We start from the raw sequence: 19,863 nt of genomic DNA on the forward strand, positions 1-19,863 counted from the left end.
TTGTAGCTGGATTTTCTTTTTCAATTGATATTTTTTTTTCTTTTATGATTCACTTTTTAACCATGATCTCGCTCGGAAATGGTAACCTATACAATATTTGATTGATCCAGTGATCCAGATACTAGTTCATAATGAAATTTGTATTCTGATGTAGTATCATCATCGACTTTTGGATACTAGATTAGGCGTCACATCTTTATGAACCAGCTGTATCTGATTATTCTATCCAAAAAGGCCGATGTTAAAGCAGTTGCTTGTAGAGTAAAGTAGAGAAAAGTTCTGTTTTCTCTTTTAGTTGTTGGTACATTGTTTGATGTGATATAAAAGATGGTATGGTTTACAGAAAAGTAGCCTTTTAATTTAGCATGATTATGTATGTGTGTATGACAAAAATCAATAATTGACAAAAGCACGCTCTGTCAATTCAACTTTGCTCATTTTCATTCTAATTGGCAACAAATTTTACATGGGAATGGACTACTTCTCTCCACAGTCAGAAGTACTAACTGCAAATATTTACAGATGCTGATATTCCCCGAGGGGACGTGCACCAACAGGTCGTGCTTGATCACATTCAAGCCCGGAGCGTTCTACCCGGGTGTTCCTGTGCAGCCAGTGATCCTGAGATACCCCAACAAGCTGGATACTGTCACCTGGACTTGGCAGGGACCTGGCGCGTAAGTCGTCCTGCAGGAAATATTTTTTCCAGAAATCAGGAAAATCAGTGCATTAGATTTGCATTTAAAACTAAACTATTGAGAAATATTTAAATAGTCCATCCAGTTCTTTATTAGGCAAGTGGTTCCTTAGTCTAACAATTAACAATTATCGTATTTATTGGAATAGCAACTGCAGTTGTCTCGATAACTGTTGTGTATGCTTGTGTGATTTCAAGAAAAACAAGGTTTGCAGTGGGACATTAGTGTTGTAAGTCAATGTTAATGATGGTTATAATTTCGTAGAAAAACCTTCAGATTTCGGAAAAGATTTGATTATTCAACCAACCAGGCATTTTATTTTGTGGCTGAATTTCCTACTTATTGTAATAATTAGACAGATTTTTACTTTATTTTCATCAATTTAGCTATACATACCAATTGTTAGGTATGTATTTACTTGTGTTATTGTTACTTAGAATGTTGATGCTGGTTCACTTAAGCCCATAATGTTGTACAAGGTTGAATAAAGATGTTTTAAATGATAAGTTTAAATGTCTACTTCACAGTATCCTAGTGTATATTATCAAAGGCATCGTTAACACACTTCTGTGGTTTACAGACTGAAGCTGATGTGGCTGACGCTAGTGCAGCCCCATAGCAACTGTGAGATTGAGTTCCTACCTGTGTACAAGCCTAGCGAGGCAGAGCGCCGAGACCCCAAGTTGTATGCTGAGAATGTGCGCCAGCTAATGGCACGAGCACTCGGTGTCCCCACGGTGGAGTACACATACGACGACTGTCAACTGGTCGCCAAGGCCTCTGAGCTGCAGATACCTCGCTCGTCTAGTGTCTTGCGCATCGTCAAGAGCAGGATCAGACTAGGGTGAGTACATAGGCTTCAACTTTACTGTATTATTATGTGAAGGGCTGTATTTGAGGTGGATGTGGTGGCATGAGCTTCCAATACCTCTTTGGTTGGAAAAAAATTAGATTTTAAAATGTATTGATTTTAAATAAAAATTTGAACCAATAGTGTTTTTGGCCTCTCTGGGGACATCAAAATGAAAAAGTAAATCGGTACCTGGCTCAATTCTTACCATGAGACCTACGATAATAGCTACTACTATAGGGAAATGAAATATGTTAACAAGCTCATTAATGTTGGTATCCCTATTTTCTTTACTTCATTGGCAATCAGCTGATATGCGTTGTTGCATAGTGGCATTGACTAGTGGTATCTATGAGGTTTAGTATTATTGGGAATTTATTGTAAATAAAACTCAACAATCATGGTGTTTTCACAATATCAAAGCGAACGAACTTCAACCAGGACGTTATTGAGCCATGTGAATACTTATGATTCTTATGAAGTTAAACGGGGCAAAGTCTGTGGGTACAGCTAGTTGTAAATAAAACTCAACAATCATGGTGTTTTCACAATATCAAAAAGTATGTACCGTATTTATAGTAGGTTAGGTTAATGGTAAAAGAGGATTGAAATTTGGTTTCTAGGTGTGAATCGAGTACCTCAAGAATAGAAACTATTTATAGACTTCGAAAAACTTCAAGGAAACCAGAACGGTAGAAAAAATAAATTAGACCTACGTTCCAGTACTCTATTTGAGATAATAATTCGGTGAGAGAGATTGGGTGTACCAAATAAATATATATTATATATATAAATATATAATATATACTTTCAGTCTTTGCAATCCTGGTTATTAAGCCCTAGACGGGCGTTTCAGAGATAACGCCATCATTGGGTGCGTAGTCATCATATAGTTCTTCTCAGTTTAGTGTATGATGACTACGCACGCTATGATGGAGCTATCTCCGAAACGGCCGTAGTACTTAATAACCAGAATCACAGAAAACATACTACTATAACCCAGAATACCAACCGCATGGTAAAAAGCATTAAGTACTTTGAGAGAGCTTTGCCTGTCAGTTCGTAGGCAGCGCCACCAGCGTTGCTATGCTGAGTGTATGGCTGCCTACGAACTGACAGGCAAAGCTCTCTCAAAGTGCGTAATGCTTTTTACCATGCGGTTGGCATTCTGGGTTATAGTAGTATGTTTTCTGTGCCAGAATTGTGAAGACTGTAAGTAGCCTTTATAATATACTCTATTTGAGTTTGCGAAAACAATAAGTTGAGTCTTACTTACAATAAACTCCCAATAACACTAAACCTCATAAATAAGTATGCAGCAATGCATATTATTTAATTGACAATGAAGTTTAAGAAAAAGGGGATTACCAACATAAATAAGCATGTTTCGTCGTTTAAAATCTCTCACGGTACTTGTAATTTGGGTTGCGTTTAAAAAACACCCTTTATGTCTGTAAATGTTGAGTTTGATATGTCTAATAAAAATTATTTTGTAGGCTGACAAGGAACCAGAAAGAAGAGAAGCTAGTGTCAGATGACCCTGACTTGCTCAAAGGTGACGAGAGAGTGGACTGCTCTACGTTCGCAGAGAGGCTGGGAGTCTCACCTACTGACCCTGCGTTGAAGGACCTCTTCGCTCTTCTCAGTCCTGATGATAAGAATCAGGTGAGTTTTTACAAAATATCTATAGTTTATTTAGCTAAAAAATGATAGTCATTGGACGGGAGAAGTATTCTTAACAGATTCAATAGATTCTCAGAGGTCTCCAGATAAAAATGCAGACACTAGATTTTTGATAGTGAGTATTTTGTTGATAGAAATCTGTATGTCAGTGCTTGGCATTATCATACTTTAAAAATCTGAATGATTTTTGATTACGATATATTTGAGTGAAAGTCCTACTACATTTTTTATCCGTATTTACTCTCAGTTTTTATTGACATCAGTTGTATTATTTGCAGGGAGTTTTATTACCCAGTTCAGAACAGTACTCCCTAGTACTATAATCTCAAGCTCAACATTAGCTATTATAAGCTATTTTAACATGTTCAATGCGGGTGACGAGTAATCTCGTCATCGCTGGCGTTGCCAAGCGACGTGCGACTAGTATACTCGTCAAAGCACCACTCCAAAATTGCCTCGATATGAGCTGAGCCGTCAACGGAGGATGTTGTTTTTTCGTTGCGCTGTATGTCCTTTGTGTTTCCTCAGGCGGTGTCGTTCCCGTCACACACGGTTTTTGTTAATTGTGTGTATGTTTTTGTGTTTTAGTGTGTTATATGAGGTAAGTGGTGTGCAATAGTGAATGATTATGGCTAATTCTTCACTGGTTGATGACTTTCTCAATGAAGATGAACTATGAGATACGGACAACAACTACTGTTTACAACACAAACTAAGGATTACTTTTGGTGTCACGTCCGTCAGTTCTACATGGCCAAACGGGTGCAGCGCATGACGAGTATTCCTGTCACGAATAATGACGTCATATATTGAACGTTTTTATGAAATAACACCAGATCATCATCCAAACAACTTTGGGAAGTTAATTTGAGTTTACATATTTTAGCCGTCCGAGTGATATAGCCAATTTTGGTGCCTCATTGAACATGTTAAACAGTAGATATTATGTAACGCCAAGATTTATATTTCATGCTATATCATGCTCAACTTGAGGACCTACTCCAAGGAGTCTGGAATTTTTTTAATTTGAATTAACCACAACAAACCAGGATTTTTCAAGAAACTGTAGCAACTCTTTATTTGTCTTGTATGACTCCATCTGTACAATTTTTATAAACTGATGCATGATTGTATACAGGTTGATTTTGCTGAGTACCTACTTGCGGTATTGATGGTCGAACGATCAACTACACAAAGCGAGATGATTTCTCTGGCCTTTGAACTGTGTGGAGATGATTTTCGTCTCAGTAGGCACAAGGTTGGTCAATATTATCAATATTTAAAATTTATCATTAATTATTTAGGTATTCCCAGTTTTAATATAATACTGAAAGATTACCTTTTGGTTGCGTTGCCAGGTTCTTGACGTTATTGAATTTTTAGCTCAATGCATTTCACCACTACTTATTTATTTGTGGCATCATCCATATATATATTTTTAAATTAATAACCATTATTTTATATTAATTTAATATATTTTAATTGTGCTCCTGAGGATACCATACATAGTCGTGAAATGCATCGAGCTGTAAATTCAATAACGTCAAGAACCTAGCAACACAACCTAAAGGTAAATTTTTTGTGATCATTAATTCTTGATTAATACATTGTTCAATTTCGGACGAGTAGCACCAGTTCTAAGGAATCAATAGGAAAAGGTGAGATGGTCACCGCCAGGGCCGTCCCTAGGGTTGGCGGCGCCCGGAGCAAACATGGTCGTGGCGCCCCCCCCCCCCCCCCAAGTAATAGTCGCATTTGCATATTTTAATACTATGTTAATACAAATAGACGCGGGGCAGCGCCCCCTCAGCCACGGCGCCCAGGGCAGGCTGCCCCCTGGTCACCGCCTAGACTCGATGTTCATGTAAACATGCACAAACTTGTTTTCACCTGCGAAACCGACAGTCCATCTATGTATCTAATTTGTATTGTTTATTTTGTTAACTTTTGCTTTTCCTCTAATTTTACTATCAAAATAGACCGAGAAAATTATAAAATGTAACCTAAAATAGGATGAAAACCCTGTCATTTAGTCAACAACACACATCACAACAGTAAAATATGGTTTTGGATTTTATAAAAGCCAAAATTATAATGTTATTGATTATTTTTTTTGATATTTCAGGTGGCTTTGATACTAAAGTTAGTCCTTCAAATGGAAGATGTGGAGGCAACTAAATTAAGCCTACAAATACCAGCTGACGAAGACGGGTGTATATCTGAAGGTGGGTTGAAACTATTATTTTATCTTTTACTGCCATAGATTAACCCATAGTTAACCACTACCCCCAGAAAGACCATATTGACCCAAAGATAAAGTAAAACCAACGTTTAAAATGTGTGTAATACAATCAATTAATAATCCCTTGGACTCAAACAAAAAATTTAACAAGTCAAAGATTTAAAACTTATTTGCCGCTCAGTTGGGATGGACGGGATTGAATTTTTAATTCGGAACAGGACAGGAGAGGATTTGTATTTCCTTCCCAATTTTCGGGACGGGACGGGACGGGATTTTTTCCTGTGCAAAAAAGGTTTGTTTTAAAAGTCTTGAGTATTGCAGTTAACAAAAAAGACAAAAAAATAAATTTTTACCGTTTGTGGCACTGATCTATAAAAACCAAAAATGGGTAAAGATTTACAGGTGTAGGAAAAACTTTGTGACAAAATAATATTATATCTGGTGTAATTTTACTACAAAACATCTTTCAGACTCATAAAATACGTTGTATTGAAACAGACTATCACTCACTGGATTTAAAAAACTATGTACAGTTATAAGGCCTGAATTGGTAATAAGTACAAAAGCAGTTTAGCTTACTAAATGCTAAATTTTTTATGTATAGAGCAATATTACTACCTAACACAATTTTGTGACCTCGTGTCGAAATAACCCAAAATCTCAGGACCCGTCCATCCCTATCCTTAAACATATTATGATAAGATGGTTTATTTTAAATTGCAATCATAAAATTGATTTTGGAACTTGGTAATATCACAGAAAACATACTACTATAACCCAGAATGCCAACCGCATGGTAAAAAGCGTTAAGTACTTTGAGAGAACTTTGCCTGTTAATTCGTAGGCAGCGCTGAGGAAGTGTAGCGCTCTAAGGAGTGTTGCTATGCACTCAGCGCTGCCTACGAATTGACAGGCAAAGCTCTCTCAAAGTACTTAAAGCTTTTTACCATGTGGTTGGCATTCTGGGTTATAGTAGTATGTTTTCTGTGGTAATATTTGATACAGCAGGTAAGAAGTGGAACTGAAGCTAAAGAGTAATAAACATGTTCGTATTTTTTAAGTCATTAAATGTTCATGATTTCTTTACTTTAAATGACATTAAATTCTATAATCAATGGTGAAACGGTAGTCCTAAACCTTTCTTCAAATCACAGCAACGATTCCACTAAATAAAAATTAAATGTACTTTAACAATTTTTGTGGCAATTGCTACTTGTTGTGAACCATTCTTGTGTTATTACAGAACAGTTTGAGTTGTTCATGGACTCAAGGCCGGAGCTGTTACAAAGGAACACTGAAGACAACAGACACAACAAAAATGACTGACCCTTGGAAACTTCTCCTCCCTCCACTCTCCCCCCTCCTGTATTGTGATAAGGCTGTGCGACTGTACATACCACCTGAGATGTTAAATGTTTATAGTTAAGTTATGAAAAATAAATGTTATGTTTTACAAAGTGCCGTTTCTTGTGAACCCTCAAAGATGTAGTACTGAAGTAGTAATGGCTGTTGAATACTGAAGTAGACATTTCTGATCTATATGGACCAGCTGTACCCAGCAATTGTTTTATTCAAGAAGGACTTTGTTAAATGAGCAGTTCACAGCTAGTAGCAGTATCTGTCAATGGCCATGTAGCTCATTGATTCAGAGTTGCTATGAACAAACAAATACTGTAAAAATTAATAAATCAAGTAAGATTTTCAGTAAGTAGTTTTATTCTTTCACAGAGCAAATACATAACATGATAGATAGTGTGGTGGGGGAAGACAGTAAAAGAAATCATGGTTTCATGATGAAAATATCTCAAAGACTTGACTGATTCTTTCCCTCAGCTGATCCATGTTTTTTCAAAGTGCAAATTAAAATACAAGTACTGTCTCGCCCTTGTATTTAACACAAGTAAAGCAACTTTGATGCTACAGAACAGTCACGAATGATCTGCATTAACCTAGAAAATGAAAATCACACAGTAATAGGTTGGCTGCCAAGTGCCAACTATTGGCAAGCTGGACGAGTTGGCGGCAGAATGTAAACAATAGCAGTGAGCCATGGTAATTCTGCTCATACATTACCTAAGCATTACCTATTGAAAGTCTTTGTCATTATTACAATGTTTTGAAATTGACATAATTGTGTCATAGCACAGGTCAAACTCAAACCAAAAGTAATTTTATTTTATACTTTATAAACCATAAAAATCCACCTTATTGTGTTTTTATTTCATACTGTAGTATGTTGGTTCAGCATAATTTTAAAAATACTGTATTTAAATTTTTTCTTTCAATTTGGGAAGTGTTGAGCATGTTGAGTCATTGTTTTCCGGAATAACATTACCTTATCTTTTTAAAAGATTTTGCATGAAAAAGTATTTGACTTCTTAATGTATTACCTTATCCCATAGCCTCAAAATCTAAGAGACGTCCGTGTTATCCAAGATTCTCAGTAACCGAATTAGTTTTGGTCCCAAAAACCTCGATTATTTGAAAGTGTACTGTCATGATTTTAGCATGAGAACCACTAAAAAATTACTTTTTCTATAGTACAGTCCACGAGAGTCTGAAATTGAGGGAGGAGCCTATTTACCACGAGACTTCAAAGTAGCCAATGAGAACCGCGCGTTGTTGCCAAATAATAATACCAGCTGATTTGAAAATATTGTTTAGTATTTTAATTTTAATTAGTGTCATCAACGGGCGATATGGCAACGTCGCACTAGCCTTGTCTTGCGATTGGCTGCCACCAACTGCAGACTCTTGTGGTCCCTACTGTAGGTATATTTAAAACGCACAATGAAAATCACATGGTTGTGAATCATATTTATTCATATGAAAGAGTCAAGAAAGTAGAAAACATGTATGTACTGTATTTTTTCAAGGCTATAACTACTTTTACCTAATCCGCCATGTTAAACTTCCCTATCCCAAGCGTGATGTATATAACTTCGTTACTTCTCGAGTGATGTAAAGTTGAAAAAAACTCACTCGGTGATGTAATGAAACCCATTGAAATAACATTGAGTGCTTAACTTAAAAAATATACCTCTATGGAGCCAACGACGTTCAACGCTAGAAATCAGCTGTGCGCTTGAATTTTATTGTTATGTTTTGAAGAATTTTCTTAACCTAGCTTTTGTTTGTAAACGAACGTTACTGTTAGAAGATGAGTGAAATGGATAATGAAAAATATTGTTCATAACCTCCTTTATATTGTCGGGTCAGGTAAAATCTTGTACGTTACACGTTACGCAAGAGCGTGTTTTCATCACTTCGGTAATCTAACATTCACCTGCGTGATGTAAAAACGCTCTTACTACACTTGTAAGGTAAATAGCTATTTTTCAAGTTTTACAAACGTTTGTTTCAAAATCAATATGAAATATAATTTAATTTTCAAATAATATTATATTTCTGTGGAAAGTGACAAAGGTTAGTTAGCTACAGCTGTAACAGAGCAATCAAAATCTCAAAGCTAGATGTAATTACTGATTTGGTTGATTTAAAACATGTACACAAATGTTATAGGGCTAAAAAAATTCTTGAAAAATTATATCATAAACAAACAAACAAGGATTTTAGGGTTAGGATTTTTTGTATCCTTAGTTAGATTGACTAATTATTCTAAGCATACAATACATTCAAGGTACATTGTACTTTTTTAATGAATAGAAGGATTATAAACCTCATAAATATTATGTGCTCAATAAAAACACTTTCCACATTATATAAATTAAATATATTGAACTAATTTAACTTGGTCAAATTTATTTATATACTATTTAGACAACTTAAAATAAGACAGTTAAATTATTGCAAATTATATTTTACAGTTCAAACAAAACAAACAAAAATATATTTTGCTCTAATTTACAGTTGGTTGTCTTCTTTCGCTCGAGGGTCGAGACTGTCAACAAATGCACTTTATTTCTATTAAAAGGGCAATACAAATTAAAACTAATTAAGGAACATTAGGAGAATGCAAGAAAGTATTGGAGCTTATATTAATTTAGTATCAAAGACATTTAAGAAATTGAGTTACAAAAAACCCAAACACTGAGTTATTATTAATTAAAAACAGTGGTAAATTAAGAATTCGCACATGCAATGGACGAACGTCAATTTCATATTAATTGCTGAATAATCATAAGGGATTGTATGCAGTTTTGATTAATTGATTTTGATTATTTTGAAACATTAAATATTCCAGTTAAACATTGTTTTGTAAATCAAAACCTACTGTAAACAGCAGGTTAGAAACTGCCACAAAAGACTGATTCATTGCCATTTTGTTATTAAATAAATAGGCATGACATGGTCGTCTCCAATATTTTCCTAAACTAAAAGTAAATACAAAAACTATCACATAAGAAAAACTGAACCACAATTACTATTTTCTTCTTTGAAGGAAAACACTTACAAACATAAAAAAAAAAATAATAATATACATAGTGGATATAGTAAAATAAAGAACTTGTGGGTTTTAAAAGTTAAATGAAAACAACTAACTCATAAACGTGACAAGAATCATTTGTTTAAAACGTACAATTGTTTGGATCGCAGGCTTTCCTTAACACGTTAACTGCTGAAAATAACGTACAGGCGCACCCCACTGGCGGGCGAAGCCCCAGCGCACCACCGAATAAGCGAATGCAATTGGCATTCAAATATTTCAGTCTGACGAATCACAAACTAGCAATGATGATTGTGCTGCGTTACCCCAAGAGTGAACATAGTTCACTGAAACACCCAAAGGTAGCAGCACTGCCTGGATCCGTAGTCAGTGTCTTTGTAATGTGGACAAAAGCATTGCCAGACGGGATTTTACAGGAAATTTTAGTGCCAACCTACAACAAAATAAAGCTCGCATTCTAAGCTGCAGGTTGGCAATGATTAAACCGTCCTCCGTCTGAGGCTAATCTCACTCAGACTCGATATATTTCAGTTGGTCTGGTGGCGACTTTTGTCGGCTTTAGCAGCGACGCCGGCGTTAGCAGTCAACGTGTTAATGGGAAAGATTCGTTTCAGTACTAGAAAACACCATAACTTTACACAACTGCCCGATAAATTAATGTCACTGTCAATGACAGCATTTTGAACCAACGATGCCTGAAGAACCAGGCAGTTTTATCTGAAGACATAGTTTTTTCTAAACCTAAATCATCCTTTCATGAAAGTTTCAATTTTCTCAATTAACAACAGAAATATCTAAGTTTTTTATACTGTAAAATGTTTTTTCTTGCACCAAGATAGAGTCTTTCCTACGTGCACAACCCTGCTAACCCAACAATTCAAGTTCTTGTGAATTAAGTAAAATGGATTGTCCATGACTTATGTACAAATTATACAGTACAGCTGACGCATCTCTATTATATATCAAGATCAGCTGGCAGATCACAACCCGTATAGCCTCCTCGGCTCACACAATCACGCAGCACCGTGCGCCAGTACTGGTCTCGTGCTAGCAGATGAGGGTTGCCCAACACGATGAGACAAGCCCGAGCTCTTGTTATAGCTACGTTCAACCGGCGTGGAGAGCAGACGAACCCCACTGAGTGTCGTAAATCAGTCTCGACCAGTCGAGGGCTGCTCCTGACAGTAGACAAGATTACCACCATCCTTTCTTGACCTTGGAACTCTTCGACCGACCCAACCTTTGGAGGCTCCACTTCCAAGGTTTCTAGGAGCGAGCGGATTTTCAGTACCTGCAAAAAGATAGGTATTTATTGTTTGAGATAGTTATAAAATAATAATGATTTTAGGGATGGACAGTTCCGGAAAATTCTATTAAAGTTAGGGAAAAATACATTCCTGGTCATTAGGCCAAATTTGAATCAAATGTTTGCGATTTTGCCCGTGCAATGATGATGACTTGCCTGTGATCGCGGAAGATTTTGCCAGTATGGCGGGTGACAATTATTACGTATAACCACAATTAACTGCAAGTGATGTTTCGATGGTCTGTGATGGTCGATGGCTCCGCTAACCCAGGAAACGATGGTGACATCTCTGTGCTTACGGGAGTTGTTGACGCCGTGACTGCGAGACATGTTGACAATAGCGCTACGTATGCGGTACTCGTTTATAATGGCACCTAAAACGGGGGTTATGTTTTTTGATGGCCTTATGGTTGCAAAGATGTTCAAGATGGTGCCATGATCACAGATTATAGTCACAATGACACCCATTCATTACACAATTTATGATTATTGAAGCTAATACTGCTTTTTTATACTAGTAACTTAAAACCCAACACAGTTTTAAATAAACCGTATCGGCAATCTGACACATACTTTTTCCTATTAGCTTGTCAACAACCTTTATCATTTGTTGGCGAGGAGAGTAACTAACTATGATATTTAAGTAAAAGCATAAAAGTTGCATTAACTTTTGAGCTGTAGTTTTTACAGGAATAGGGGGGGGTTGCACTACTTTGTTTAGAATTATAACAACCATAACAGACAAATTTCAATCAGAATTGGTTTTTTTTCTGAAAAATCAATTTTTCCGTTTCTTCATGGGTTTTTATGGGAAAATAACATAAGTTACAATAACTTTGAACCAAAATGTTTACGGGAATGGGAATTTGTATGGTTTTGTTCAGAATTTAATGAAACCCTAACATACTAGGCTAATTTGCAACAAACCCGGATTTTTTTGAAATTCCGATTTTTACTTTCTCCCCCTATACCATAGTATATGGAGAAAGTATTGTTTTCGTCAAAATTTTCGAGTTTGAGTTTTGAGTGGATATATTCGTTTTGGGTCCCCCTGAACCCAAAAAAGTGGTTTTTGAAGTGATGTCTGTGTGTGTGTGTGTGTGTGTGTGTGTTTGTATTCACCGAATAGTGGCATCCTTCACAGGCACACGGCCGTACTGTGGCACCTTCAAAAATTGTGGCACCTTTTTCAGGGTGCCACAGCTAATTCGATCATTTTTGAGGTTTTCCAGCATTATTACGTCGTTTAAACATCACATGCCACAATTGAGTATTTTTGAACTCGTTGATGTGAGTTTAAGTAGCGCAGGTACACACCGAATTGTGGAACACGAAACCATACAGGTAGCTAGCGCGCCTCGCGCCGTCCGCCGGAACTATAACTTTCCTAATGCTACGTTGCCAATTCTCGCGCCAGCCTACACTCGAAATAGTGGCACCATGCCACAATTCAGTATATATCAACAGTGTGTGGACAGGATGCCACTTAATGAGCTGTAGAGCTTGAGCAGTGTGTAGAACAGTGCAACAAGCAACTAATAAACTAATAATACTATACTGCCACGTACTATAAAACAATTTAAGTACCATAAATATAATATACTTTTGCTCCGAGTGGTGAACAATGTTTTGCATTACAAATAATTTGTGTAGTAAATAATAATTTAAATTGATTTACCTAACCCGCCATGTTAAACTTCCCTATCCCAAGCGTGATGTATACAACTTCCTTACTTCTCGAGTGATGTAAAGTATCAAAAACTCACTCGGTGATGTAAAGAAACCCATTTAAATAACATTGAGTGCTTAACTTAAAAAATATAACTCTATGGAGCCAACGATGTTCAACGCTAGAAATCAGCTGTGCGCTTGAATGTTATTATTATGCTTTAAAGTATTTTCCTACCTAACCTAGCTTTTGTTAGTAAAAGAACGTTACTGATAGAAGATGAGTGAAATGGATAATGAAAAATATTGTACGTAAACCCATGTTTATTGTCGGGTCAGGTAAAATCTTGTACGTTACACGTTACGCAAGAGCGTGCTGTTTACATCACTTAGGTGAATTATGCAACTCGCTTCCGCTCGTTGCACAACATTCACCTGCGTGAAGTAAAAACGCTCTTACTACACTTGTAATGTAAATAGCTATTACGCAACCATTAAAAAATTGATTTTTGTTTACAAACATAAATAATTGGTAACGTAGTTATTTTGTATCAATTGAATTTGTACACTGAAACGATAACAATGTTTCAGGTTAGAACGCTATATAAGTTGTCCTAGACTGCTTTTTTTATCTTACAAACTATTTCGTGCTGATACATCTATTTTTTTTAACATTTTAGTCATCTTGACAGAATATTTTGCAATTACATTTCTGAATCAGTCAGTAAAGGTAGATTTCGATGCATCATTGCTGAAAGTTATGTTTTGCTTCTCACTCTCAGAGTATTCCAAAGACATCTAATGTTTCAATCCATGTTCAAATGTTATATGAGGTAAACATATAACCGAATCAATTAAAGTACTTAAATTAAAATACATATTATTATCAACACGCATAATCTAGTTCAGATTATAATATCATCTCAAAATCATATTTGTAAAACCTACTGTGGTGTTTTAACCAGTCCCCACTAACAAAAGCATAAAATGAAAGGTCCTAAAGAGGTTAACATTGAGTCATAACAAAAGTAGTTTAAAAGTTGTAACCGTGATACTGTAAATAATTTGATATTGTTAGATATTATACGATCGTTTTACAATTTTGTCAATCTATCTGTTACTTTCATACTAATGTATTTTTATTATTCAATGTTTTGTTTTGTAGAACCTTTAGTATTCTCAACTTTATTAATAACTAGTAGAATACCCGACCTTCGTACGGGGTTGGCATATAAGTAGAACATGATCATTGCAGTGATGGGAGAGGAAACGGTCTAAGAAAATATGGTCTTTTAATTTATACGGTATCCTATAGTGTGGCACACATATACCTATAATAAAAGAATGTGTTTAATGGTATGCACTGTAAACGAAAACCTATCACAATAGTTCCAAACATGTTAAGGGAACATGTTAATAGGGCAATTTTCTAACATATTTTAGTGAAATTATAATCAGGCAAACGGGAATTGGCTCAGTCTATAGGTTTGCTGGGGCAGGGGGATTATATTACTGTTTACAAACAAATAAATCAAAAGAATATACCCCATAACTCAGGATAAGGGCCTAGGTTGATAGGGCAATATAGAATGTTGATTATTTCCTATATCCATTGAATGATTTATTTTAAAATGAATTATTATAAAAATAAATAAATAATATTACAACATTTCACAAATATTATAACAGACTCAGTATAGTTAGATCATAAACAAATGAAGTACTGTAACTGAAACAATCCTATAATAATGAAATTACATTAACATATGGTTTGACAGCTCCATTAGGTAATGTTAAATAAATTCAGGCTAGTGACATCATTATTTTAAATTTATAATCCTTACCCTCTCTGTTCTAATATTCATGCAGTATTTAATAAGGTTTGAACCAGCTGTGTTGAATTGAGAAATCAAAATCAATTTGACAGTTAGTTCTGCTTGTTTACATTTTTAAACTTACTAGGTTTGTTCTTTGTTACCATGGATACCATCAATCAATATTTACTTTTAAATCTCTCATCTCAGATTTTTGAAAGCCCACGGGGCAAAGCCCTTGGTGAATATCGAAGCGGTAATAGTTCTATATGTATCCTAGGAGCTGTAGCTTCATTTGTGTGCAATTTGAGCATAGTCGGATCAGTATTTTTTGAGATTAGCTCATACAAACACACACACAGACACCCCCTCTTCTTTATAATAGTATAGAATAGAATAGAATAGAATAGAATAGAATAGATAGATAGATAAACCTATTTCAACGTGCAATATCAGTTTTAGGAAATTCCTAGTAAGGTTGTTAGAAGTATATTGGCATCCGTGAAGTTTGTGTAATGTTTTTTAAAATCACTGTGGGATATATTTAACTTCACTTATTATTTATTTAATATGTTTCTACTTCTTGAAATTCTCAGTTAACTGGGAGGCGGAGCAAACAGTTTGTTCTAAAATGAACTTGAAAATTTTAAACAATCTTTTTCTGTTGGTTTACTTAAAGTATATAATGTTCTACTATGAATGCAAATCTTTAATATAGTCTAAATTTCCAGTCCCACCCTCAAAAACTATGAAACCCTTCAAAAAATTGTATTAACAGGACCAGAGGACCAATATGCACATGGTATTTCATTTGTATAAGGCAAAAAGTTCAAATCATATTAACTTATGATTGCCAATAGATTTTGGGTTTCCTTAAAACAATTATATAAAACCGTCTGCAAATGTCAATAAAACTGATTTTATAAGAAATTGTAGATTCTTCTGTTGCTCTGTAGGCGACCATTTTGGTCACACAAGGAAGTCCAAATTTATATCTTAGTTTGAACAACGTCATCTTGATTTTACATTGCTCAAGATACATAATCGACACATAGGCTTTCAAAAAAAAATAAGTAAAGAAAGTAACTAGTGATGGACCGCGCAGACATAGGAACAGTCTAGACTTGCCTCTTACTGACGTTTTCCAAACGAATATAGAAGTTATGTGATGATGTGGTGTAGTATGAGTGTAAATGAAGATACCTGGGCCCTATATATCTTCCTCTAACCACTGCCAAATCACGCACATTTCCTGTCGAAACCCAACTCTATTGCAAGGAATTAATTTAGCTCGTCAAAGTGCACAATATTACCTTAGCTGCCTATCACAGCCAGCTTTTATGTTCTTAAAGTATCTAATTATAATATAATGAACAGAGAAATATATATATATGGACTTATTCTAATTCGTGAAAAAGGTTACTAGACTTAGCAAATGTGAATTCTAATTTACGATATTAATTGCCAGACCACGACCCTTCGAGAATCTAATAAACTACATAATTTAATTACTCCTGCCCTAACCTACACCCTTCCCCAACCCCTACTTCTATTAGCTAGACATCTTAGGCTACAGTTACTTATCCAGTTAGATGTACAGCTCCAGGCGCTCGACACTATACTGTACTGCTCTTGGTTCGCTGCGCGTGCCTACCCGGGTGACTGCGCGCGCATCGTAGTCATGTGACTTGCGCTATTGTAGCGATCCGCTACATCCTCCCCCCGGTGGGTTTGTTTTTTTTTTCTTTTCCTAGTTTTGGGGTGATTTTGGGGTTTGGGAAAGATGAAGGACGAAGAAATTTTTTTTTTTTTTTTTTTTTTTTTTTTTTTTTTTTTTTTTTTTTATTGTGCTCGCCGTGAGATTGTGTCGTTGTGACATCGATGTCGGTGTGGAAATGTTCCAACAGTTTTCTGCACTCCTTTTGGTTTGACTCATTTGAGGTTATAATGTGTGTCGGTCTTGCTTATAAACTATTAACTATTTTTTTTTTTTTTTATAAACTAAAGGTAACTATGGTTTTGAATGAATTTCTTATAACTATGTTTGGTGGGATTGCTTAATCTAAACCTGCTCTAAGAAATGTGGGCGGGCGTATATCAGTGATAGATTTAATTAAGTTGGGTTGAGAAGATCTGTTGGCTGATGAAGTTGGATATATGATTGATGATGAATTTGGGAATGTTGTTGAAATACTGAAGGTTGATGAAATTAGATGGATGTATTGAAGTCTGGTTATTGCTGGTAATTGCTGGTAAATATGGAAGGTTGCTGAAGTTTGATGAGTTTCTTGACGTTGAGTAGTTGGAAGAATGAAGAATGAAGAATGAAGTTGTGTAAACTGATGAATGAAGCTGGAGTAGTGTTCTGAAGTTCTTGAAGGTATACTGTTGTGATGTGATGTGACGTAATTTCGTAATTAGCTCTTGAGCCCTTACTAAATTCGGGGCGCTAATTATATCGCTGGACGCCTCTTAATGGTGGATGAAATGCGTTGGGTTTTGAAGTTGATATGAGGTTGATGATACGTTTACTCAGATGTGAATTTGGAGATTGTTTTGATTGATGATTAATTATTTTGATGTTAGTTATCACTGATATATTCCCTAAATATTCGGTAAAAATTGATCGCGACTACTCTACTTAAGTTTACTATTGATACTTATGATCTAAATGAATTTACTAATAATAAGAAATTGTTCTACTTAATTTAAAAAAAGGAATTTAATTTACTGAGTATAAAAGGGAAAAAATCTAATGTTTATCTACTTAAATGCTATGGATTTGATTGACTGGGAGATATATTACTAAGTTTCTGTTGATTTACTAATAATAAATTAATTAACTAGTGTGACACACATTATACACTCTTTCAGTTTGGATGCTATTCATGGTTGAATGGAGTTTCGAAAATCTGTTGGTTGATGTAAGGAATGATAGTGTTATTGTAAGTGTATATTCATTCGAAGCTCCTCTAGTGCCAATTACCAAGAATTATGCACAGAGGTATTAAGTAATAATTATTTATTCCACCGACGGCTTAGCACAACTTAATTTTTTAAATAAATATTGTTTTTAATATGTTCCTTCAATGTGAAGGATTGATCAGTGCTTGGTTTGATTATTTATATAGGGCGGAAGTAGAGGTTTGAATGGAACAGATGTTTGTACTGATAACGACGGTGTTATCTCGTGCCTGGCGCTTGCTATTGTCTGTTTCCTACTAGTCCATTTCCTTCTCTGTCGCTCAGCAACATAAATATATTTATCTATATTTTTGTATTTTATTTTAACGCATGCAAGTGTATAACACATAATAAACATTTAAATTACCCTTTATAAATATATAATACATAAACTCTTCTTCTACGCTCAGAATTCTGCTTGTTATTTACAAACATATGGATTGTCGTGTGCGCTGTTATCTACTTTGATAACGATTGTATTACGCCTAAATACCATATATCTTGTTTTAATATACGTGGATGACTTTACTTACTTAATACTTTTTATGAAATGTTGTATTTACCTTTGCGATTAAATTGCTTATATTAACACAGAAATACTTAATTTTACTTGATTCTACTTAGTTCTACTTAGCCTAATTACCATAGTTTAAAGTCTAGCTTGTTCTGTAGTCAGTTGTCTCGTTCATGTGTTGTCATTTTTCAGTCCAGTACTGTTAGTGAGTGTTTGTTGTCATAAGTAAGCTGTCGGCTGCACTATTCATATGACAGTTGCAATCTGTCATAAGAATGTGTTATGGCGAACGATTCCCGTCATAGCCAATTTGAGCAAATTAAAAATAAAAAATTTCTTTAAAAAAATTAGTCTTTTGCTCAGATTGTAGGTTTTAAGGGGATTGAAAAGGTTGTTGATTACTGGGGTATTGAAATGCATATATTAATTACAAACACTATGACGTGTTTCGCTGCCAACTTGCCATGTATTGTTGTTGTTGGTTTCCCGGTTCCGGCCAAGTAGTGCGCCTAGAACTGTAAGCGTGCCCTCGGTAAAGACACGCCTTAGACTCAACTCTCGACACTCTTATCAGCCGGTGCCGGGGTTGTATTGTGTACCGTATTGTTGAGAAGTATTGTTGTGAAGTATTGTTGTAGTCAGTTACTCGAGATTTCTTGCTAGATGTTCACTTATAACTAATTAAACTAGGCTAAGGTTCTATTGTGCACTCTGACGACGTTTATTTAATAAATTGGTTGAAAAAATCGTTTCAATTGTGAAATGTGGGCTTTTGTCACAATCTTACCTGTTGAGGGGTTTACCAGCTTTACTGACACTGGTGATGAGAAACTGTCAATCACGCACGGTTTTGACCAGGCGTATTGGAGTTTATAATTGACGTTGTCTATTGCTTTGGACTGTGGGTGCATTTTATACATTACCCAATCGCCTACCGTAAAACGGGGTTACTTGAAATGGTGGGGTAACTTGAAATGGTTTGGTACTGTTTTTGCATATTTGTTGGTATTAATAATCTCTGCCTGATTCATTGCTATACAATAGAGGATTTAATGCGTCATTAGATGACTATTAAGATTGTGTTAATAGATGACCTTTAAAAAATAGGTAACTACTCTAATTTATAACATTAATTGGAATTAAAAGTTTGAACAAAATTTATAGGTCTGAAAACTTCTTAACTGCAGCCTTCACCAACAATTTTAATCAGACTAACCAAGGTCACAACATAACCTCAAATATTACTACACAGAATGAAGCAGAAGATTTTCTGCCAATTCTTGTTTTTAAATTTTTTTTCAATTTTTTTTCTCTTTGATGTCAGATGTGGGGTAACTTGAAACAGTGTTGAAACACCATGTAGCCCATCAAAGATTTGTGAGTTTTACATTATACTATATGAAAGTCGTTGAATATTATTTTATCTTATTTTAGATGTATGTTTATATGCAATATAAATATGTGTAGCATTACACCATTGTTGTAAAGAGGGGCCGTTACTGCTTCCCATTAGAGATGTAGGTTCAGATGAAGAGTCTTAGTTTTTGTTTGACCTTGCGAGTTTTTTTCAACTTTTCATTTATTAAATATATTTTTAAAAACCCCTTTTTCATTTCAAGAACCCCCACACCATTCTAACTTGAAATATTCATGTTTTATAATACATTTAAATGGGCATTTCAAGTTACCCCATACCAAGGGGTAACTTGAAACACC

The 19,863-nt window shown here is 35.2% G+C and overlaps 2 protein-coding genes across 3 annotated transcripts in view; one reads left to right on the plus strand and one right to left on the minus strand.

Annotated features, from left to right (window-relative positions):
- The window catches only part of LOC129002872 (lysophosphatidylcholine acyltransferase 1-like), a 43,330-nt gene extending 36,394 nt beyond the window's left edge, over positions 1-6,936 (plus strand). Inside the window, exons 5-10 of one of the 2 annotated variants that reach the window (XM_054430976.1) lie at positions 523-677; positions 1,279-1,542; positions 3,045-3,213; positions 4,370-4,489; positions 5,357-5,456; positions 6,717-6,936. In XM_054430976.1, coding sequence (XP_054286951.1) covers positions 523-677; positions 1,279-1,542; positions 3,045-3,213; positions 4,370-4,489; positions 5,357-5,456; positions 6,717-6,799 — 891 coding nt within the window. In that variant the 3' untranslated portion in view covers positions 6,800-6,936. The remainder of the gene's footprint in view (positions 1-522; positions 678-1,278; positions 1,543-3,044; positions 3,214-4,369; positions 4,490-5,356; positions 5,457-6,716) is intronic. The other variant, XM_054430977.1, reaches the window with a different exon arrangement.
- Positions 6,937-7,198: 262 nt separating this feature from the next.
- The window catches only part of LOC129003292 (uncharacterized), a 56,813-nt gene continuing 44,148 nt past the window's right edge, over positions 7,199-19,863 (minus strand). The window contains exon 19 of the mRNA XM_054431582.1: positions 7,199-11,172. Within this exon, the coding sequence (XP_054287557.1) occupies positions 10,837-11,172 (336 nt within the window). The 3' untranslated portion in view covers positions 7,199-10,836. The remainder of the gene's footprint in view (positions 11,173-19,863) is intronic.

Source organism: Macrosteles quadrilineatus, unplaced genomic scaffold (assembly GCF_028750875.1).
Source record: "Macrosteles quadrilineatus isolate MER2022 unplaced genomic scaffold, UCM_ALF_1.0 Scaffold_9__3_contigs__length_116548681, whole genome shotgun sequence".
NCBI classification, from domain to species: domain Eukaryota; kingdom Metazoa; phylum Arthropoda; class Insecta; order Hemiptera; family Cicadellidae; genus Macrosteles; species Macrosteles quadrilineatus.